A 25045-nucleotide genomic window follows, 5' to 3' on the forward strand; every position below is an offset into this window, starting at 1 on the left:
AGCCACAAACTTTCATGGAAAAGTGTATTTTCATACTGTCAAAATCCACATTATGTTGCTTAAAGAGATGTGACAGATGATGGTAAGTTTGCATTTAATTTTCCACTCCATTTTTCATTTCATTTCCACATTAAAAACATCAATTATTACAGTTTTAAGTCATAGTAAAGCAATTTTAAACATATTCATTGTAGGGGACCAATTAAAGTCTTTCAAGGTTGATGGGAAAAGGCCCCAAAGTAAATACAAGACTTTCAAAACTTGAATACGGGTACAAAATATAAAGACCACAAATGGTATACAATCAAAACGGGCTGAAAAAGGAAAAGAGTATTAAAGTACTGGCAGAACATACAAAAGTTCATCTAAAGTTGGTTCTGAACTGCTGCAATGATTTGCAGTTTTTCAGTTCATTCGGTAAAGTATTCCACATTGCGTCGTTGTACGTAGAAGAAAACATATAACTGATTATGCATAAATTTATTTATTTTTGTATATTTTTTGTTTTTGTTTTCAAGATGAGAGCTACTACAAAACATACCCTGCTGGTATTCTTTACCGTGCGTCACCGAGCCAGCGTGAGCAACCATTCAACTTATCTTGTGTTGATCCGCCCTAAATGTCAAGCTGAAGAGCGCCCCCTTTAGGAAGTGTCTTTCACAACGCTCGTGTATGTATGTATGAGTGTATGGCAGCGTTGCAGCCGGGGCTGAAGGTTACTAGTACTGTACTGAGAACGACTCGGCACCTTTCGAATGATGACCAGCGGGCCAGACAGATTAAACAAACGTCAATTATCGCTTTCTCAAAGAACGCATGATTTTGCAAGTGCAAGTGCATGATTTATTGTACCACTGCCACTGCAAATTGCCAGAAACGCAGCACACAAAGCGAGATATCATAAAGAAGTTACTTACAAACGGATTCACTGTCAGTTCGCATATTGATATCAGACTAGCCCGACCAGACGTCGTGCTTCCTTCGCACGGCGTCCCCGTGCGTCAGCACAGGACACTTGTGTACAGCGACAAAAAACAAAACAAAACAAAAACAAAACGAAACAAAAAACCAATATATATTTCATAACAGCTTGTGCTAAAAATGGAAAATATAAGTTAATAAGATTAATGAAAGCTCGTATACAACGAACATTTGAAAATGTGCATGCTTGTGAGTTTCACAGTGCATTGATTTCCACAAGAAACTTGCAGAACTTAGAACAGATTACAACCACTCATCAATGTATTTTGAAATCATAGGTGTTTTTCATCAATCTACCAATTTGAGAAGCGCATCTACGACGCTAGTACAGATCCAACAAAGTTGAATGCGCGCCAAATTTTCCGTAAGCCAAACAAATCGAACAAATCGCACCCTGCGTTATGATTGGTCCTGAGTGACCTTTACATTGAACGCAGTACCAAAGTTTTCCTCTCTTCGTTATAATACCAGTATACGACAGATTCACTCTGCGCTACATACTCGGCAAGCCAAATTCGAGAAATGAACGCTTCGGAAAACGGTTTCGGCTTTCAGACTGTTTTCTACGTTGGGTCATAATCGGGGTCAACGAAAGGTGGAGATGTAGGCTTCTCAGTAAGTTTGGATGAGCCAAGAAAGTAGCAGAGAACATGTGAGATCGACATTATCACAGTATTCACTGAACTGTACGTTAAGTTCCTGGACGACTGCATGTCTCCATACTTACAGACAAGCTGTACAAATACACGCTTACATAGGATTCATCTGATGAAGATTGATATGTTACTTTATCAAATATATAATTCCCATGTATGATTATTATACATATTCATACGTGTAATCAGTGTGACGGGCAGAAATGAAACAAGTTCGTAATTTCAGTTCGAACCGTAGAATACTAGTGGATAAATTACGGATTCTTGGAGTGACAAAATAGCGGATGGCATAAACGAGTGAAAAATTATCCCACAAAATTGAAATTAAGGGACGTCAGAAAGCAGTAAATATACTCCAGAATATTTCTTTGTTATCCGCATTCTTTTTTTCATTTTTCTTGCTTTTTGAAAGTTTAAGTACCACAGGTTTATCGCGCACCCGAATTCAATCCCCAACATTAAGAACACAAGACAAGGCCAGTAGTGTTCATAGAGTATAAGCCTACATCTTGTACCCACCACATTAATCACGTCCATCACATCGCGACAGTATAGGTAGTTTTTCACTGGAATTGCAAAATTTATCGAAGTGCGACGTGCGCTGACGGAGCAAGATTACACATACTGTATCACTTTCATTCAGTTTCATTATAAAGGGCGCGCAGTACAATGTAGGCCTATATTCCACATTTTAGATTTACTTTTCTAACAGCATTCATCTCTACTGCCACTGGCATCAACATAAGATATTCCAATTTTTAATCACGTACCGGGTAGGCCTATACGCGCCGTGAGTGGGCGGATATTTTACGCAAGACGATTTATTTTTTTCTTCAAATATCCAATTCTTGCGAATTCGATCAGTCGTACGGTTCTCTCATATTAGGAAAGGAAATATTATAGCAGTGAAACAGATATTCGCAATAAACCTGCATATTATACAGGATATGCGAGTTTGCGATGTCACTAGTAGGCCCTATTACCTAAAGACATCAGTGATTTCATGCTGATAATAACAATACTATAAAAAATACAACCAAACAAGAAGACGAGTGGTGTACTTTAAATAGCTAAATTAATCAAATGTGTCTGATTGTTAGAATTCATCAGCCAAACTATGCCATCTAAACTTCTCAGAACAAAACACAACAAAAATACGGCAAGGGTATAAACGCCTGGAAAGGAAAACCCCCGTTTCACGTTTAGCTTCATCCACTTTGTATACCCACTGGTATGAAAGTCTGCCTTGGCTGGATGGTTCCGGAGGGGAAAAAAAGCATCAAAGAGGAAGAAAAAAAAAAAGGAGGGGGGGTGTCTTTTTTCTCCCTAATGTGTGCGTGTTGGTGGTGTACTGACGCAGTTTTGGTGCCTGACTCTACACACCGAAAAGTTCAAGGTTTTTCGCTAAGCTCGCTCGCGTTCCGCTACACTACGCCTAGCTGCCAATCTTTCTCGGAGAATGGAGTCCGTTGTTGACTCGTGCATTCAGAAGTTGATATCTCGCCGTAGCGTACACAAAAGGCAGTTGTCACGGGCGGGCAAGCCGATAATGATTTGCCGTGTATCGCGATTTAGCCCCACTAATAGCACTTTGATTGCATTGAGATAGAGATAATGCCCTGTCTATACAATGCTGCTTGAGTGGCGTCGCCTGACTAACATAGGCAGATTTTGTGCTCATCGAGGAGAAACGAACATGGTCTTACATAGAACTTGCGACGTTATGTATTAAATGATAGATTTTCGCACCTGACCAGCGGTTTGGCCGCACCGGAATTTCGAGTTTTCGTCAGCTAGCAGCGAGTTCCTGTCCTTCGCGAGCCCCGCCTTCTCCGGCCGCGATGTCAGGCTACTCGTATGGTCACAGAAGCGGGTTTGCGACCCAGTACGGTGGGGGAGGAGGAGGAGGGAACGAGTCGTCGTATCATACGAACGCTAACTCATCCGCCCGCCCGTCGAACGGGCAGAACAGTTACGGTGCGATGGCCTACCCACACATACCGTCGATCAACGAGTCTGCTGAGTTTTCGGGCAGTTGTGGTGCAGAGCAGTTGAATTTCTACCACAGGCAGAATCAGAGCCATAATCATCGCATGAATTCAGGTGATCATGTGGAAAATCGCATGATTTCTTCAACAAATATGGATGCAACTGCGTATCATCGGCAGTCGATCGCCGGTATGCAGTCGGGATATCCGGGCATGGCAGGACGACGTGCGTCGGTGCCCCCGAACGCCGCGACCAACTCTTACCCTTCTTCCATTCAACGTTCGCAGTCATTTCCACCTCCCGCTGATGGATGCAACAACAGGGGAATTCACGGTCAGTCATCTTATCAGACAAATCTTTCCAATCAAATGCAGAATTTTGGAGATGGTTACCCTGGTTACAGCTCACAAAATCAATCGCAGTCATCAATGACAATGTCTTACCAGAGACCAGCTGCTATGATGAAATCGAATGAGATGTGGGACAGAACAAATGCATCTCAAATGGGACCAAATTCTTACTCCAGCAGTCATGCAGTGACTCCTCACTATTCAAATAGAACTGCAAATCAGCACCATCTCCAGTCAGGAGTGCCATATGCTTCTCAGAGTCAAACCACTTCGCGAATGTATCCCGCTGCTGGCCATCACATTGCCGGTGGGATGCAATCAGCTGCAACGGACATGAGCATGACAATAGGTGGTGAATCAACATCATCAGAGTTTGGGATGCGGAGCAATCAGTGTGTGAACTCTACCACCATGATGGGTCAGTCCTATGGGAGTAACCAAGCTATATATGGTTCTACCCCAGGAATGGCTCATGCAGGTCCAAGAATGAGGATGCCTCATCAACGGCATTATCCATCACCATCTTTCAACTCGACGATGTGCGGCAACCAGACACTGGGCTCTGTGCAGAAGCTGAGACACTTTGGTCCTATGCCCAACTCCAGCCCCAGTTTCTCTAGGACTAACCCTGTGAGGCAGCCTGTGGTGCCAACTCATGGTAGCAACACGCGCAACATGGGTGCTGTGTCGACTGGTATGAACACCCAGCATAGTGGTTGGCAAACAAGCAGTGCTTCTCATGGAGGCTATAACAACCCGAATTCACAAACATCCCAAATGAATAATGTGCCTTATAGTGGACTTCCGCCTCCGAGCAATATGCCACCTCAACAAATGAACTACAGCGGTACCATTGGAGGAATGTCAATGCAACAGCAGCCACAGCAACAACAGCAACAACAACAACAACCTCGGAATTATTCAGGAACTATGCACTCAAATGCCATGATGGAGAATGTAGCTACTCCAGCTGGGATGTATCCACAAAACGCACAGTGCAGTGGTGCTGCCAACCCTGGACATTTCCTATCGACTGGGAGTCATAGTCAGGAAAAATTTGACTCTCTGTCTTCAACACAGTTCCCAAACAGTGTCCTGAATTCAGATACTGATACCGTTATACAGCAGTTGAACCAGGATCGCATTTTCAGTGCTGAATTAGAGAAACTTGCCAGACTATCACGTAATCCAATGTCAGATGATTTTGTTCCTACTGGCTCATCCGACACAGCGCCTGCAACAGTAAGAGATGATGTTAATACTGCTTGTGCTGGTTCAAGTACATTTCAACCTCAAACAACCGTTGATGAATTATTGGATGGTCCAGGCTGCATTCCATCAGTGAACTCCGATTCTTCATCAAACCCTGTCAAACTATCTGACCCAAGTACGTTAAGCACCTCTTCTCAAAAATCACCAAATGTTTCTGTGTCTGGGTCGTATCAAACCAACTGTTCAGGCAGCCAGCAGGAGCAGGCATCTTCTTCTTCAGCACCTCAAACACCAAACAGTACTGTAGGTGCCAGTGTAAGTCTTGTGAGCAAAGCCCCAGCGAATACCATGCCTTCCACCAGCAAAAATGAGACCAGTGCAGAATGCACCCAGAGACAGGATAAGTCAGGGGATGGCGGTGAAAACCAAAACTCTGTCCAGCAACTCCAGAAAATGACTCAGTCTATCAAAGACACAAGCAAGCAAGAGGACTTGATGAAAGTTGCAAGCTCTCAACATGCTGAATATTTGAGCCATTCTTCCAGCGATGGGTATGGATCTCAGAACTGTATTGCAGCACTGTCAGCTGCATGTCGGAATATTATAGCAGATATGGATAGTTCCATGCCTAAACAGAATGGTCCCCAAAAAGTTCACAGCCCTCTTAGTGCCAAGAAGCACAGTTTTGAGAATGCGTCAAGCTACGGAGTAAAATCGGATGCTCTCACAGGGTTTGGTGGTGGTATGCCAGCAGTGACCACCATGGCTGACCAGTTTGTGGTGCCCAGTAGCTGCAGTATGACATCTGTTCCCAACTGCAATGTGCCAATGGATTCTTACAATACATTCTCCACGACTTATAACAATGGAGTTACTCCAATGCCAATGACAGATTTTCAAGGGAAATATCATGATTTTTTAGAGCAGAATGTGCCTATGCAAATGGGTGGAAGGAGGATGGATGAAAAACCAAGAAAAGGTCGCAGGAGAAGGAAATCAGAAGAATTTTCGACGGATCATCTTATTTCTGGTAGCATACCGCAAACAAAGCCCAAGCGAAAATATCGCAAGCGCTCAGCCCAGAATCCTCCTAGTGTTGAATCAATGGAAGGTCCTCTGTCTGTTGATAATGTTGCATTTACACCTTTGAGTGAGAGCAGTTCTCATCAAGCGGATGACATGGGATACCGCTCAGCGACACAAACCCCAAACTCCGTACACAATTCATGGGGTATGGATGCAAAGATGTCGTGTTCAGATTCCATTAGCATCGCCATGTCCATTGCAGATGGAAATCAAATGGAGCATGTATCGCAAGATTTGTTAGACAGCGTGTTTTCTCCAGACACCACAATGTCCAGCACCACCAATCCAGATCTGCCGGAGTCAGGGAGTTGTGTCATGCAAGGCTCCCCTCCAGTGATTCACAATCGATCACCACTCAGACCCCCAAATCTTAACAACAACCATCCCATAAGTACCAGCCATAAGAGAAACATGTTCTTACCGCAGTCTAACAATACTGTGTCATCTACTGGCGAAGCAGCTTCCACCTATATTTCTACATCTACGCACTCTGGTAACGGTTGTGGGAAACCCAAAGATACCGAGGAAGCGCACCCTTTGGAGATTCTACAGGAGCAAATAAAGATACAGCGAAAACAATTCAATCTTGGAGAGACAAATCCCTCCAAAAAGGACTCGACTACCACAAATAATATGAGAGTGGAAAATCATGAGAGTAAATCAGAACCACCTCTTCCTAGTGATTTGGATATGGATTTACTAACAAGCGAAGAAACCTGGTACCTTCCCGAGGACCAGCCGAAAGATGTTGGAGAAGGTGGAGGATTGTGGGACGATCTTTGCCAGAAAGGTCAGACAAACACTTCCTCCAAACCTTTGCTTTTGGCTATGCAGTCATAGTTGCTCCGCTGAGCCCGTGTTCCTGCTTCTATTCACTAACATTCCATTGAACTTCTACACCCAATGTGGAGATGGCTGACCCGTGTTAAATTGCTTAGTTGTGTTGCATGCACCTTCAAAAGTGCTATTCATGGATTTACATTCATGCCTGACCATGTTTTACAGTTTATGCATTTGTTTGACAGACTTGTTCATCATGCACATTTCATGTCCAGTTGCATTGCTTTTTTGGATTATGTCATATTCATTGTTGATTCAGTATCACATGTCTTTTTCTTGCAAATGTTGTTGGTTTGTGCCATATGTGTGGCATATGATTACTATTTGGAATTTTGTTGTTGTCATACAAGAATTTCACCATTGTTGAAGTTGAGAAAACTATGCCAAAGAATCAGTACTTGACAACACCCTTTTCCAGGTGGGTTTATTGATTACATTGTTATTTTGTCTTTTGTTTTCAAATTATTGACACAATGGTACAAATTTATTGGATCACCATACTATAGCAAAGCTGCTATAGTACTGTATTTTACAACAGGCTACAATAAGTTAAAGAATATGGTGTATTATTTTGTATCTGTAGCAAGCCATGAAGATGATTAAAAGTGAGTAATTTTACTTGGCACTAATGAGAAATTCATACAGCATTAAGACTGCACTCATGTGAGGAAAAACTGCCAAGAGGTAGACCTAAAACCTTTGAAGGGATTTTTGTGAGAAAGTCAGTATGATAGGCACTCTGTGAGATATCTGAAGAAAACTTTTGAATAGCAGAAGTTGTTTACCTTTGCATTTCTGTTCTTGATTTTATTGTTGGAGGTATATTTCAAGAATGCCAATGCATCTATTCTTGAAATTTGAGACTTTATGCATCTTGGTGCATTCTGAAAGGTAGAATAGTCATCTGAGTTATCTGTGGTGCATATGATATCACAATATAACAAGAGTTCTAGCTAGAGTGGGACATAAATTGAGAGAAGTGTGGAGTTCAATTCTGAGAAAGCACAGCTTGTGTTCAAGTCCACCTGTGGTCCTCTGTACTTCTTTATTTAGATGAAGTTCTAATGACAAAGCCATAGAAGCGTTAAAATGAAATCCATACTGTAGGTCTCAAGAGGGTGAACTATGTGAAAGGGGCAAGTCAATTGATGACTAAGGTCAGAGGGCTTTAGTGTTTGGTGCAGGCCTTATTCGACCTGGTTCAAACCACAAGAAGAGTCTAATGTCCTCACAGAAAAATGGCTGTTCAAATTCAGCATTCCTATCCCATGACCAGCTAGTACCATTGCTGGATCGCTTGCTTCGCTCTCTTGACACACCATGCTTCCATCGACGCAGCCATCTGCACCCTCTACTATAGTACCTTTCATGTATCTTACTTTTTGTGTAGCTCAAGTCTGTGAGTGTTAGGGCTTTTCAAGTGACAGGGGGGAAATAGAGAAGAGAAGATAGGCAATGGGGGGGGGGGGGTAGGCTTGACTGAACCTCGCTGATTCCCTTGTTACAATCCAGCAAAGAGCCTTCTGAAGCTCAGAGACTGTACACACTGCAATATTTGCTCGCCTTTCAATAGCAGCATGTTTTCTGAAAGACCCACAGAGGTGCCACTGTGCTTGAATGCAAATTTTGTTCAGGAACAATAAAAATCTCAGGTTTGGACCAGGAATGCCAAATACGTGGACGAAAATTCTTGTAAAGAGGCCCGAGGCTATGTGGCAGGTTAAGGTGAAAAGGCTACTTGTGGTATTTTTTATTTCATCTTGAAACATGAAGTAGAAAACGAGATGCTATGACCAAGCTTTTGTCAGTACCTATGACTTAGTTTGATGTTGGCAGACAATTTTGACAAACAGAGTTATACTAAACTTATTAATTCACAGGGTGTGAGTTTCACTTGCCTGCAAAATCAGAATTTTATGTGCTAAAATACTGTACAGTTTTTGTCACTCTACAGATAAAAGAGAATGTGATTCATAAAGATGTACACGATGCTAAACTGATTATTTAAATGCTTTCATCACATGTATGTATGTGTTGCTGGTCAATAAGAGATGGAAAGCAGTAACATTTTAAAATTGATGTGTGCATTGTAAGGTTTCCCTCATATTCTGCTTCCTCTTTCATTCTGGTGTTATTTCTCCTTTCTACAGTAAATCTCCCCTTCTCACAAACAATAACTGGAACTGATCTATCACAGTTTTAGAAAATAATTTGAGTTGGCACCATCAAATTATCATGAATGAGGTACTGGTATCTTTCTGCTTTTGATCAAAAAAGCAATCACACAGCCTCCATGTCAGTTTTTGCGGACAGATTGGTAACCATGAAGTTTGTATGCGTAAATGTGGGAATGATCCACATAAATAGTAAGTGCACTGTACTGCAATAATGTGGTATTTGTAATGAAATGATCAAGTTTTCAGTGAGAATATTATGTTGATTGTCATATAGAATGTGTATCAGGGATATTACCTTTCATGTTTCTTTTATTTTGTTAATAGGAACAATAGAGGAGTGATTACCTTTTTGTGACAATAATGTAACACACTGCTACCAAATGGACAATGGAACACTTTGTCCAAATAAGAATAAGATGCACAGTCATTTCATATGAGGTTTGCCGCTGTCCTTTCATCTGTGGTTCACTCAAGCCGGAGGGCAAATGGGGTTTTGTGGCCTGGTCATTGTTTTACTCAGGTTCCTCTGTCTAAGAATTTTGTTTGGCAGAGAATATTCCTGCTAACTGTAAAGTCGGACATTTTCGTAGTAGATTATACATTTTCACATATTTTGTGATACTTTTGGCTCGAGTGAATTTGAAAACCCTCAAAAATATCTTCACAATTTTCTTTGCACATTTTGAATGGGTTTGACAATTGTACAGGGTGAATTTAAGAACTCACAAATGTTTTTGAGCCGCTCAGGCACCGAATTTCATTTTCTCTCAAAAGGTGCTGTCTATACGCCCGATCTGAATTTTAGTAAATTAAGAATTAAAAGTTAGCTGTCTTTGTCTTGAAGGAAAATTATTCATATTCATATGTTTAATATATTGTATGTAGAATAAAACGTGGACGGAAAACTGTGGTAATTTGCTGAAGACTGAACATGTTGGAATATCCTCATAGTTGTATGTGGATGATATTTGCAGTGGCGTATCTAGGGAAAACAGTGCCCGGGGCAAGCACAAAAATTGCGCCCCTAATTTCTGGAAAAGTGTTCAACCCCAACCCCATCCCGGTAGGGACTTTAAGCAAAGTCCACATGATATGCTTTTTCAAGCACTTAAAAGGGGTCTTTTGAGGGTGATTTAAATGTAATGAACTTAAAATCAATTTCAGCTTACAAAACATGGAATTCTTGTCATTTTTTGCGTATCAAATCTTACAATTCTAATCAAGATATATTATCTATACTGCTAAAGCAACTGAGGACTTTAGAAAATACTCTAAATTAGTATGCACGAGTGAGCTGAAATTTGTATAGTTTCCGCGTCATTTATATAAATTTTGGCGAGCGAGCCGAATTTTTTTATTTATTTCAGCTTACAGAACATGGAATTCTTGTGTGAACACAATAAACATTGTCATTTTGTCCGTGTCATCATCATGTTTCGTTTTTATCTTGTTTGATTTGGGTTTCTGCGCGCGCCCCCCCCCCCCCCTTCCGGGCGAGTTTCTTCTTCTTCTTCTTCGTTTTTTTTCTTTTTTTCATCTTCTTCTTCGTTTTTTTTTTTTCGTTTTTTGCGCCCCCAAGGAGTGGCGCCCGGGGCACGTGCCCCCCCCCCCCCCCCCCCCCCCGATAGGCCACTAGATATTTGTGTGATTTTTTTTCACACAATTGAATCAATAGCTAATATACATGCAAGCCAGTTTTTTTAATTTAATGACAGTATATTGAGTAAATTTGTAAATTATCTCCAAGTAGAAGAGCAATGTGGCCAGAACGTGTGCAGTAACACCCTAATAGATTTCTTTTGAGTATTTAGCTAATTTCCCACAGAAAATCCCATTATAGGCAAGAGATTGGAAGGAAGGGTTTGCAAATCTATTGCATTGCAGATTTCTTTCTGTGGTTGTTGGACCAATGATATACTACATGTAGTATGTAGACAAATGACACTTGTAAGATATTTGTAGACCTGCTTTGTGACTATTGTGAGAGTTGCCAAGTTTTGCAAAGCAATGGACATTGCATTTTTAAAGTCTTATAAATTTACCATGTTCCAAAGTTGGATTCTGTATGAGAAGAGGAAACTCTCACAAATATGACAGAATGGCGGAGATTGCATTGCCAGAATAAAACTTGGTACAAGAAAGTTATGGAATTTAATATTTTAGAGCTCACCTGTCTTCATGAAATTTTGATATTAGTAGCAAACACGTATCTAATATAGTGCATTCATAAGTACTGTATTCGCCATATATTTCACTGGGTTTTTACAGCGTATATATTGGAGAATTTCATGAGTTGGGTACTATACAGTGTACATGTACTCATGAGTTTAATATCAATAACACAGGAAAATATAAACTGATGAGTGATCCCGACATGAATGCAACATGCACGCATACCTTTCTTCATCAATTGTTGTATGAATTTGATAACTCACTAAAATGTCAGGAAGTCCAGATATTTAATTTGAAAAAAAAAAGATTTAGACTCGCTAAATGTATGGCGTATACAGTATATGAGGTGATGATGTTCTCACCTCAAAAGTTTCTTTACACACAATTTACCCATAAATTTCCTTTTGTGATTTGACAATCTGAGAGAAGAAATTATGCACATCTAGTATGTGTATCTTTTTTTTTTGATGTAACAATGATTGAAAGCATGGAAGGGCTGTACAAGAGCTTGCTCATATTACATGTAAATTGCCAACCATAACCATGATTATCTTTTTTTTTGGTTTGTGTGTGTTTGTGAAGTACACAACTTGGGCAGTTGTGAGTTGACATCAACACCTCAGCTACTGTTGTAGTATAAATTAAATTTGTTTAAGGCATAAAACAAGTAGACAATTTATCTATTGTGGTAGAATGACCTAGCTTGCCTCGTTTACGTCCAGTTGTGATGAAACGTCAGCCATTCTGTATGTCTAATTTGACTGACCATTGATTGAAGTCAAATAATGGAACATGGTGTGAAATTGCAGTTAAAGTTTGAAATTCAGCATATCAGCCAATTTGCATGGCATATTTTCTTCAGTGGTGTCTTGCGAGACTACATAGTCATTGATCATTGTACCAGCTCAGATAAATTCATTATTGCAGTTTGTTTTTTTGTTTTTTAATTTTCAAATGCCATTTGAATGTTACTCAGTGCATGCTGTATACACTTGAACTACATGTTGATATACAATGATCAGTTTGATGCCCTCAGTTTAGGGACTTATTCTGTCATAGATCCTCAGTGGAAATGTGGACAAGATTGCAAAGAAAGTAGTGACAAAATGTGACCGTATCAAAACTTATAAAGCAGATATAAATATGCCAATCAACAGCAAAATACAACAAACACCGAAGATAAAGGTGAAAAACTTATTCTATGAACTTCATTGGACACTTTATTGAATACTTCGGGAGGAAGGGACAGAATTTTGCTCTTTTTGAGCATTTGAAACAGTGATGGGGTCATGCCAATGAAGAGGCATATTTAAAGTCTTGATCACTGAAGAGATGTGTGCCTGAATGATAAGTTTTGATGAAGGATGGAAACTCATGTGTTAATTGCACCTTACATAAAAACAGCTGCCTACATATCATAACCTTGAATTTACCAAGATGTGTAGTTAAGTATTGCTTGCAGTATCATGTGGGTTCAGGTTTATTTATGTAGTAGTTAATGCTCGTACTATCATCATAGCCTGAGAAAGTTTTGTAACATTCTTCTTACAGAAGGCAGAGTTTCTTATTATGACGTGTAAATTAGAGAAATACCAAACTGAAGATTGTCTCAATGAAGAACACTTTAAAGCCAGGTATCTTGTAAGGGTTTAAATGGTTGTTTGTAGTTTTTTGGCATATGTGCATACTTTGCAACTTGGGATCTTTGATACAAAACTATTTGTAGAAGATAACAGACAATGTAGAATTTTGTTAGACAGTTTTTCGTTAACAACAAGTATTGTGGGGGAATGAATAGGACCTACATAGGGGATGCCCAAGTTTGTCGTGTTTTAACATTTAAACAGAGAGTTGTTGATTGTCAGCAAAATGTATTACTTTTTGTAACTTTTATGTCAAATGTTTTTTTTTTTTCAAAGCTGTGATATGAAACATGCTCTAAGGCATTGATCATACTTAATTTTCTCTATTTGTTCAGCTGGTTTGATGTATTTAATGTGAGATGCCAAAATATAATGTGGTCAAAGTGTATACTCGGTAGTACTTGGAATACAAATGTATGTACTGGTATTGATTGTTGCAGCACTAGTCAAAGTGTCCAAGAGTGAAAGAAGATTTGTGATTTACAATGTACACTTGCACGTCATGGACGAAATGTTTCTCAAACGTGTGACAGTGTATCATAAAGGGTAATACGTCTGTCTGTGAAATCTTATTGTTATACAGAAAATTCATATTATTTTTTAAGTCATGTGCTATGCCCTGAGCGGCATTGTTTGATAGTAAAATTTGTGAAAATGTAGTCATCATTTTCTGTCTAGCTAATTAACTATCCAATGTGTACAATGGTTTCACATACACAAAGTGATGTACAAAGTAGATTTGATTTATGCCATTCATATTTTGGTGCTATAATCTTGGTTGATGAAGATGTGATGACCAAAACAGTTGAACTATCATTATGGCATTTTACATCAGAGTAGAGCATGTTGTAGCAGCATTCTATGATCTCATTCTTCCAGAAGTTGTAATGTGTATATAGTATCTATATGTAAACATTTGATGTGACAGTTACAGATATGTTCATGCAAGTCATAGCAGGATTATTCAGTATAAATATTAAGTTACCAAAAGTTTCTTTGAAGATTTACCTTGCTTATATTTTTGACATAAACTCTGTGTTTATTATGACATGTAAATTATGACAAGCTTGTAAATATGTACAAAGACATCTTCTATGGACTAATTAAAACAAAACATTTTGATGCTATTTATCAAAAACTTGTAATGCATGTGTTTCGTGCTTTCTGTCAACCTGCATGTAACGATAGATATTTCCTTGAAAGAGTTTTTTTCTTCATTGCCAAGCTACAACAACTAGTATCTCTTGCTAGTCCACTGTAAATTTACTACTGTAAGACCAGAAATTTTTGTGAGCATGAGACCTTTCACAAACTTCGCAAAGAGCCGAGATTTGCGAAAGTATGATGCATGCATATTGCTTTGTCTGCACAATGCATCAAATGCCAGTGACATTTCACCAAAGTTTTAATGCTACGAATTGGCTTCAATTTGCAAAAGTTTCATTGCCACAAATATTACTGGTTTTACAGTATGAATGCAGAACACAGGTAGTAGATACAACATACAACAAATATTCTCCCATACCATCCTCCCCCCACCCACCCTGCCCCCCCCCCCCCCCCCCCCATGCAGTCAGTGATAAAGAAGAAGTGAATGAATGAAGGCACATCTGGTATCTCAGAGTGGTGTGAGTGACACTACAAAATACACATTAGTAGCCATTCAATAACCCTGTGAAATACCAGATTCATGTGCTGGTATTGACATGATCAGTGTGAAATTGGGTTATCTGTATGAGAGTTGTGTTAAAGATACAGTGGAAAGTTCATGTTGTCAAGACCTGAAAACTTTGTTCTCTATATGACATACATATTGCTCTATTCTAGCTCAAAACAAAGAAATACAAAGAAATTCATTCTACAAGGACAAAAAAGGAACACCAAAAAACAATAACACCCCCTCCCCCCCCCCCCAAAAAAAAAAAAAACCAAACAAACAAACAAGAGAAGGTATTTTCTCGTGCGGTATATCAGGTCCCTACCAAGTTTCCGCTATATTCTTTGTGTGTGTCTACATAGTACATGTAAACTTGCTTGCGTGTATGCCTTTGAAGTTAAGGATTGTGTTTTAGACATGATTGTATGCACAACAAGGTTATTCCTCAATTTGATGATGACGGTGCACGTTGAGAAACATATAGGCCTATCAAATATCAAATATTTTGTTCCAGTAACAGAAATTGTGGCATGACACATCAATGTGAATGTAAGAGAATATTTACGTTAAAAATATAAATTCATCTGTTAGTTTGCTGTGAGCCACATTATTGTAGGTATGTTCTCATTTTCGTTAACCCTTTGGGTGTCACATTTATTTCCTATTCATAGGTACATGATTATGTGAAGTTTGTGCGCATTTCTCTCATTGGCATGGAAAGGGTTAAGTAGCACAAGTTGCTCTGACTTTCACGTACAACAATGCTATCATTTGATATCACTCCAGTTATAAATGGGTTGATGATCATTGTTCTCGCTCAGTTTGTGTTCACTCTTTTCTGTATTAACCCATTGAGGACGAGTCCCGAGTATACGCGGGCAGGTGTCTATGGGAAATGCATGTTGTACATGTAGCAAAATCAAACCGTCCTCAACGGGTTGACTGTCTAACTTTGCAACATGCAGTGTACTTATTGATCAGTCTCTTCATAGTTTCTGACCACAAGGAAAGTTTTTTTTTTTTTTGGGGGGGGGGGGGGGGGGCAGTAGTTCTGTTTAAGGCAGCCAATGGGAAGACAAGAGGCCATATTTCAGGGTTGTCTTTAATCTTTTGCTGGCATTTACCACAGCATGGGTTTCACCAGAAACTCTGCAGTATTGGGTTAACAGAGGTGAAACCATGAACGTGATATGATCATTGTGTTAGTTCTCCGTTGAGGATGGCATAAACACTGCTGTGAATGAACATGGTGACAGTGACTCTAGCCCTTGTTTTATAGCCAGCCTTGGCTAAGTATGCCAATAATTCATCTCTGACCTTGCCACTGGTTTGAAGCCGTTTATCACTGCCAGTTTTAATTTGGCGGAGTCACACTCGCTCCTCTCTTTCAATCCATCCAAACCTCTTCAGCTATCAAAGAAACTGCTTGCATGCTATCCTTTTATACTATGACTCGATGCTTAGAGTAAGTGTGAAATACATCATATTTACTAGTGTATTTGTTTGTTTGTTTTTGCGGGGGGGGGGGGGTATAGTGCAAGCCGTTCAGGCAATATTGTAGTGATATTATTAACAAAACAAACAAACAAACAAACATACATACATGTGCAACAGACTGAAAAATGAAGGGAAACCATTACAAATTGACAAGCTATGTGGTGTGTGTTCAATCCAGTAAAATCACTGCGGTACTACAGTGTAGGCCTAACTAAGACCTCTGACCTCATCGGTACAACCAAATAGAAGCAAGTTTGGTTAGTGCGTAGCATGTGTGTATGTGGATGCATGTGTGATATAGAATTCTAATCTTGGTAACCTACTTGTATGTTTGTATTTTAAGCAGGATTATATGCTACGCTTATGATTAAGTGTACAGTGTACACGTATTGCAATTACTGTACATGTAATGTATATAGGAGGGTGCTACATAAGCACTTGCCCGATTGCCCGGCGCAAATAAAAATCAAAGTTGGACAGGTGTTTTGGAACAATGAGAAAGAATGCTTGCCTGAATTGGGCAAGCAAAATGTTTTGAAGCCACCTTTATTTCCCAACACATACCGGAAGAAGTCTCAATGCAATCCAACACCAACACTCTACTGAACCAAGTTTGTTACTTCGCACATGTGCTGTTTATTCAAGTGATTGTGTTTTATCAAGCCCTTACCTTTTTAAGTGATATTCTATATAATTTTCTTATATCTTTGGGCCTTCTTTTTGGGGAAGTAAAATTCATGTTTGGGCTAGTGTTCTGCAACAATTTGAAAATCTGTTTGCCCCACAGGGCAAGTGGGGAAAAAAGTTATGTATAGCACCCTGTTATAGCAACTATGTAGAAATAATCAAAACAGAGAGATACAGTAAGCGGTACCGGTACTTGAAGGAAACTTGCCCCAAACAAAAAGTGAAATTCTGAGGGTAATATGAAAGGTAATGAGAGACCTCATCAAAGTGCATCTTCAGTATCTCAATTTGTAAATGCCCTACACCTTGACATGTCCACTTTGTAAAACAGTAGTCATGCTAATAACATGACCATAATGTCATAATGCATAGTTTTCCTTGTTCACTTCTTATCTATTTTAATTGTGAGTCAGCTTATGATTTGCTCAACATTTTGTAGTAAATGAGACAAAGACATCGTAAGATAAGAAAAATCATATTAATCAAATACTGTAAAAATGTTGACAAATAAAAAATCCACCAACAACTTCAAAACTCGCTTACTGCAAAACCAGACATTTTCATGTGCATTTTTATTTCATGAATTTTGTGAGAGCCGAGATTCGCAAAATTTAAATGCATGTGAAAGTTCTTGTCGACTTGTATAAGGCATTGGATGACAGTGTCAGTTAGAGAAAATTTCGCGCCACTAAAAAGGCCGTCTGCTCCAATTCATGAAAATTGCACAAACATTCCTAGTGCTCAATCCCCAGCCCCCCCCCCCCAAAAAAAAATGCAAAGGTACTATACTTAATTTGCTAATCATGATGCTGTTTGTAAACTAAATTACAAACCTTGGTATTCAGTACGGCAAGCATTGTTTTGTTTTGTTTTGTTTTTTGGTCATCCACCTAATCTTCTCTGATCTTTTGAATGTGCTTAGCAACACTTCTAATTCAATTTTCTATTGATAAATAAGTTGTTCTCATGGAGGTACAGTGGAAACTCGATATAACGAGATCGTCGGGACCGAGTCATTTTCCTCGTTATAGCCGATATCTCGTTATATCAGTAGGCATAAAAGAAGGCATAAAATAAAGACATTAATTTGCACATGTGGGACTACCCATCATATTTCAATCAATACTGATAACTTGATATTGTGTGTGAGGGAAGTATTCACCTTTATGGGTAAGAAGATGTTTTTCGCCAAGGAAATCCAATATCAAGAATGTGTTTCTTATTAATTGTAGATGTTTGAATTTGTAAATTTATATAGCTTGCGATTGTATCAAGATCGTCTGTGGATTGGTATGTGGTTATCGTATGGGTGTGTGTTGTGTGGAAAGCTTGAATATGGTCTGCACAATGCTGTGTGTGTATGTGACACATTCTGTATAGTGCCTGCGTGTGTGTGTGTGTGTGTGTGTGTGAAGACGGGAATTCCCTAAGTAGAAGGCCAATCACAGCATCAGATTGCCTCACACCTGCTAAACGTCATGATGATGTCATGTATACATATGGCCGTACCACCACATTTTCTGCATGTATCAGTGTGCGTGCACACACACACTTCACACGTACAACATGCAGCACTAGCTGGAGTGCACTGAAGGAAATGATTATATGTGTACAAGACAGTTTTTGGCGCATCAAGCTTTACAATCTCGGAAGATGATAGCACAGGCGAACTAAAGCTTTACCGAAGGCATTTTGCTTTACCTCGCTATAGCAGGTTTGATTTACTATGTTTTTCTTTGTTTGAAAGTCACAAAATTTATCTCGTTATAGCAGTTATTTCGTTATAGCCGATCTCGCTATAAGAGTAGCATTTTACATAGACTTGTGTGGAAGGAAATTTGGGACCGAGAAAATTTCCTCGTTATAACCGATATCTCGTTATAGCAGTGTTCGTTATACCGAGTTTCCCCTGTATAAGTTCTTAGTTTTATAATATCCTCTCGTAAATTGTGCCATCAAAAGAACTTGGTGCACACACAATTAAAATTAAATATCTCCTGCAGTGCATAGAAACTGGATGTATGTGTAGTCTTTCTTTCCTAAATATCAAACCTCCAAATCATATATGATCTACACTGTTATACAATGTACAATAATATGCTACACTTCACCACACATTAGGGTGTCTTTTAGGATGGAATCAATTCAGCATAAAATTGTCTCCTTGGGAAGTCTTTGGCTAAGTAGACCATTCACTCTAATTCAAGCTAATGCACATAAAGAGTAAAATAGATGTAAGAGGTAATGAAAGCGAGCCCTTTTATTGAAATTGAGCTAACAAGATGATAAAGGAGGGATGTCCGCTGTCTATATCCTTGCTGTTTTTAATGTTCCATTGAGAGGCCAAGATATGTTTACGTTGTGAAGAGAAAACAATAGTGGCAAATGGCATTTTCTGAAATACAGCCTTGCGTCAAAGAGACTGTCTTTCTTATCATTAGAAATGTGAATAAAACAAGACATAGCAAAAGCTGATGCATATGTTTTCGGTTATTCCTCTTTGATAGAGGAAGACAGAGGGTTCCTTATTTCTATGTGACTGTATTTTAACACATTGTGATCTTATAAAGTCAATGATCTGTAAAGTGTAATGATGACTACTGCATACAATCAACCCAATCAGCTATGCTATTATCTTGGTTCTTGCGACACATCTGTGAAAAAAGTCTGAATGCCCCCCCCACCCCCCTTGTTCGTCTTTGGGGCCTCAGTTAGAGGGTCTTCCTGAACGATACTACTGATTGTCACCACCTGTGGCTGTGGGTTACTACAATGGGTTGCAGAGCCGTGCCAGCTTTGCTCTCTGAAAGCAACTGAAGCGTAGTTAGGCATGCTTCCGGTCCTGTCATGACTGCATGTTTTCTCATATATGAGTGCATGTCGGTGGAAAGGAAATTGAAAAAAAATTATATCAAGTTAATACTCCAATTACAAGTTGATAAGCCTCACATGTGACTTTCATGGATTTTTTTTAAGTGCTGGTGACTGAACAGAGAGAGTATAGTATATGGTTTTGTGATTGCTTTCCCTTATCAATATTTTTGTCATCACTTTTGTTACCTTTGTTGTGATCGTTTTTGTTACACTAACATTGTAGGAAGTACTAATAACAGTCATAATGATAATAATGATTGGTTAAAGTTGAGAGGGGGTTTTATCTCCATGACTTTGAGTATATATGTATAGTCATGTGCATTTCTGTTGGAAAGTTGAATTAATACTCTTATAGTGTGACTTTAAGTCATACTCTGGTAATAAGGGAATGAAAACAAAATAAAACTTGGAGAGCTTCAGGAATTGGTCGTGATTGCATTAAGGAAGACCATTGACATGCGTGTGCATGTAAAGCCTAGGAGACATTGCATGTAGACTGCAACTTTGGCAAATGCTATTAGTGATATCATGCACATGCACAGACCCTAAATTATTAGTTCCGCACATAGTTATTTCTTTATTACTGTAAAGCAAGATATTTTTGCGACATGAAATTTTCGCAAATTGGAGCTGATGGCCTTTTGTGTGGCATGAACTCTATGTGAATTGTTACTGGCACTCAACGCATATAGTGTAGACAAGAACTTTCATGTGCATTTTAATTTCGCGAATCTTGGCTCTCGCAAAATTTGTGAAATTACAATGCATGTGAACATTCCTAATTTTACAGAACTGCTGGTGCCAGTCCAGCTGTTGTCCCTCTTGAGCATTCTAGAGGATCAGAAGTATACACGAGATTGTACACCTAACCATTTCAAGCAATATTTAGCCAGTTTCAATGAAATTATTGTTTCCAAGTTGAACTTAAATGGTTATTGTGATGAACAAACATATACTTTGCAGTCGAAAACCCAGTCTCATAATCAAAACATGCTTACTTTTGACCAAGGGTTTGAGATCATGGGGCATGTTTACGGAATGTTCCATGAAATCTTCATCCATTACAAAATCAAAATGATGTTAGGTGATGTTCAGCGCTGATTGCACTTTGGTCACGGCAAAAGAAGGGAACTAAGTTATAGTAGCTGTACTGAAGACAGTGGAGGTTCCAGGACTGAACTTATTAGCTGTATTGAAGACTGCTATTCTATAGAAGGTTCCAGAAGTATGCAAGTTTCTGAATGCCACATCTGTTAAAATGCAGGCAAAGTTTATGAGCTGTTTTGATGACACGTGATTTACCATTGTTTCTGTCATGAACCAAAGTTAGCCGAAAATAAAGATGTGCAAAAAAAAAAAAAATACACACACTTTGAAATACTTCTTTGATTAGGATAAAAAACGAGATTGTTAAAGGGATGGTACAGTATTGGTGGAGATGAGAATCAGGCTTTTAACTTTTTGTGAGCTACCAAGAAAACACTTATGATATTGTACAGAGCATACTATTTTAAGAGGAATTCAAAGTTTATTTGATGAAAATCGGGTTTGGAATGACTGAAACATCCAAAAACAAAGTTAAACGAAGCAATCGTAATAAAGTGTGGGTCCCACACTTTATTAGAATCGCTCTTTTTTGGATATCTTAGCCAATTCAAAACCAATTTTCATCAAGTAAACGTTGAATTCCTCATAGAATTACATGCTCTTTCATATTTCAGAAGAGGTTTCTCATTATCTCACCAAAAAATGTGAGAAACCTGAAATTAGGTCTCAACCAAAACTGTACGATCCCTTTAATATGAGTAAGATACACATTTTGTGTTGTTTTGTTTTGTTTTGTTTTGTTATGTTGTGTGTGCTTTTTTTTTTTTTGGGGGGGGGTTAAACTAAAAAGAGGTTTCTATCATCAAGGTTTTTTTTTTAATATTTATTTTCCATGAAATGGTAAGAAAGTAAAGACATTGTAGATGAATTTTGAAGTGAGTCCGCAGCTTGAGCAAGTGTAAACTGTATATAGAATTAAAGTAAGCATTTTTATTGTTCCAATTGACAAAATTTAGTAGGAGGTATCTTTAACCCTTTCTGTGTCAGAGACTTGGGACATTGTGTTCAATGCTGTAGGGATTTCTGTGTTCACCAGCACAATAAAAGCACACAGAGAGTTAAAAGGAACAAGGACTGAAGTGCATGACTTGGCAGACATTACAGAGCCACTGGCGTGGTCTCCATGTTCACCCAGGCAGTCCTATCATATTCATTAACTATGGTACCTTGCCTCTCAAAATAGACCACCGAGATACTATAAAATGAATCATACATGTCCCGTCATATCCATACTCCTTTTTCTGCCGCTGTGAAAATTCACTCATGCCTGGTCTAATGGAGGACACAAAGAGCAGGAGCCTGTGGTTGCCAACAACTTCCTGAAATCGTTGATACAGTTGTTTTCTCTCCCCAACCCCCACTTCATTCCCCTTTCTTTCCCCCATTCTCTCTGTAACTCCACTTTTTTTTTTTGGTCTATTTGCTTCCATGTGAGTAGTGAGAGCTATACATGTGTGCATGTGTATGTGTGTGTGTGTATGATAAAATATATAAGGCCTGTTTGTAGTGTGTAGGCCTACAGTTGGCATGTGTTATAGATTTGAGATCTTCCAAAATGATGGGACAGGACAGGAAGCAATTCAGGAAGTTCTTCACAACCTGATGTAATTAGGCTGCACTTGCACACTTCCGGCATGCCATGCTCCCTTTACGATTGTTCTTACCTCACTTTTCATTTTCTTATGTGGAAGAAGAAAATAAAGACAAAGCATTAGGCCTGCTATAAAGAGAAACAATTTAATTAAAGTAAGTATTTCCAGCATAGCTGTGAAGATGAAGAATAGACATGAATCGGTCAACTAGAGTTAAGGCAATATCAATGCTAATATTATATCTATCAGTATGGAAGTGATTTGAAGTGATATAATCATTGCAAACATTGTTCAGCTCTAAACTGTAAAACAATATCTTTTGGTTGCATGAATTTTTTTTTATATTTTTTTTTATATTTTTTTTATTTTTTGCGAATTGCCTGTAGCATTCAATGCATATAAATTACTATAGAGAGGAACTTTCACATGCGGGAATCTTGTTTCGTAAAATTTTCAAAATTAAAATGCATGTGAACATTCCTTCTTTCACAGTATAACCACACTGATCTCCTTTGTTAGCAATGGTTGAAAGTTCACTGTGAATTGAAAAAGTAATTTGGTTCTCCCTCTGATTTTTTTTTTGTTTTTGATTGACATTGTGTCATACCTGACATGCCATCTCCTAAAGGAAATAATATCTGAATATGAGACTGGAAAAGTGAAGGGTAAACATACAATCTTCTGTTTAGGGATGTGTGTGTGAGTGTGTGTGTGTGTGTGTGTGTGTGTGTGTGTGTGCCAGATCTAACAGGCAGGATGAAATTTTTAGAAAGAAATACTCTGTCCCTGTTCTTCTCCTTTAGAAAGAATCCAGGGCTAGGGTTGGGTAAGGTAGCATGGTCTATCCAGTAAATAGTCTGTTTACATTGAGGTCAAAAGTCATTAGTCTGTGAGTGTTATTGACCTGTCAGTGAGGTCATTGACCCCATGCTGAGCACCAGGTTGGGCATTGTCTGGAACATGGTGACCTCTAGGAGAGGCCCAAAGGTGTTAGGCTTCATTCATTGGCCTGTCACAGTGAGGAAAAGCCTCCATTCGTCATGGTGACCGAGAATGGCATTACACATTCTGAATGTTCACCTTCATCAAGAATGGAGGTTTAAGTTTCTGGGAAACCAGGGCTCCACTTCATGAGAAGATGACATGATAGCATTTTGGTGCTGCAATGGCAAGCCTCTTGATAAGGACAAAAAGCTCACTTCCTGATTGGCTGTTGGTACCGGTACCAGAAGTTACCATTCCAGTAAAAATATGATATCCAAACATCTTTGATGAAGTGAGGTTCAAGAGAGTGTCCAGCCCTTGTTTCTTTGGTAGGAAGTTGGAGCTCATTCTCTCAATATTCCAGTTGATGAATATTGTAGGCTAAACATACGCATGGAAAAATTCAGCAGCACATACAGGCCTACTGTAAAAATGGACATTTTTGTGTGAGATTTTTCATGCTCGCCGGCCTATATTACTAAAGGTGAATTCCTCATGTTTTTAATTCCGTGGAATAAAAATATGAACTAGTTTTACATATGTTTTTACATTTGTTTTTGCTCTTGTTGCATGTCATGCATAATGCACGAAAATTTCCTCTTTTATAGTATGCCTCCTTCATGCGAAAATTTTTTCAATCTATTTAGCACCTGTGCAGCCTGATAGTAACTGTTATGATTATCCCTCATGCCTTCAATTATTGCACTGTGAATTTTAGAAAAGAATAGGGGCCTACTCCTTTTAAAAGTACACAAGTGGAACACTAACTCCACTGAATGTACAATAAAGTTTTAGAACCAGAAAAGTGCGTGCATGGACCCCAGCACTATCTCGTGATTCAGAGACCAAGGACACAAGTAGATTATAATAACCAAGTTTAGACAGTGCGTGCATGCACGCACGTGAAGTTCTATGGTGGGAAACCAAACACAAAACATTCTTTGCTGCTTCAATTTTCAGAACAGAGAAAAACTTGACTTGGAATTGATGATCACACCCATTTTGTGGATTTCTGCAGTGGAATAAAAAAAAAAGTGGTTATGAATGAGGTTAATCACAAAGCTCTATCCATCTTGGGGGAAGAAACCATGCAATTGTGAAATGAAATAAAATGAGCAGTGTGGGACTGCTCCTTTGACCTCTGTGTCAATCAAGCAGAGTACCTGTTTAAGCAGGAACCAATTATGCGGAGAGTATGGTATATTGTGGCATTATGCCTGTACCGTGTCAATGACTCTGTGACATTGTATTTTAGCCTATCTACTTTTCTCTTTCTCCTTCCTTGTTCAGCAAAAGCTAGGCCCATGCCCTTTAGCTGAAATCAACACTGTCATGTGAATCTTGCTTACCGTATGCCATAGCAAACGCTGAGATGTCTGTGAACATTTTGAACACAGAAGACCTGATTTCTATTCGTAATTCTAGAAGTTGAAAGATTGTTAGAGAACATTAAAAACAACCAATTGGCAGCAATGTATTTCAGTTACGAGAGAAATATGTAGTTTTGTGTCAAGGTCTCATGTACATGTACAGTGTACATT

At 38.9% G+C, this 25045-nt stretch overlaps 1 protein-coding gene across 1 annotated transcript; it reads left to right on the plus strand.

Moving 5' to 3' along the window:
* The first annotated feature begins 3175 nt into the window (after window positions 1–3175).
* Window positions 3176–9723, plus strand: LOC139741401 (uncharacterized). Its single transcript, XM_071651982.1, has one exon. It carries the CDS (start codon window positions 3479–3481, stop codon window positions 7112–7114), a length of 3636 nt encoding a protein of 1211 aa, XP_071508083.1. The 5' UTR covers window positions 3176–3478; the 3' UTR covers window positions 7115–9723.
* The last annotated feature ends 15322 nt before the right edge of the window (window positions 9724–25045 follow it).

Source organism: Diadema antillarum, unplaced genomic scaffold (genome assembly GCF_040938485.1).
Source record: "Diadema antillarum isolate AM-2024a unplaced genomic scaffold, OU_Dant_1.0 seq00000927_RagTag, whole genome shotgun sequence".
Lineage (NCBI taxonomy): Eukaryota > Metazoa > Echinodermata > Echinoidea > Diadematoida > Diadematidae > Diadema > Diadema antillarum.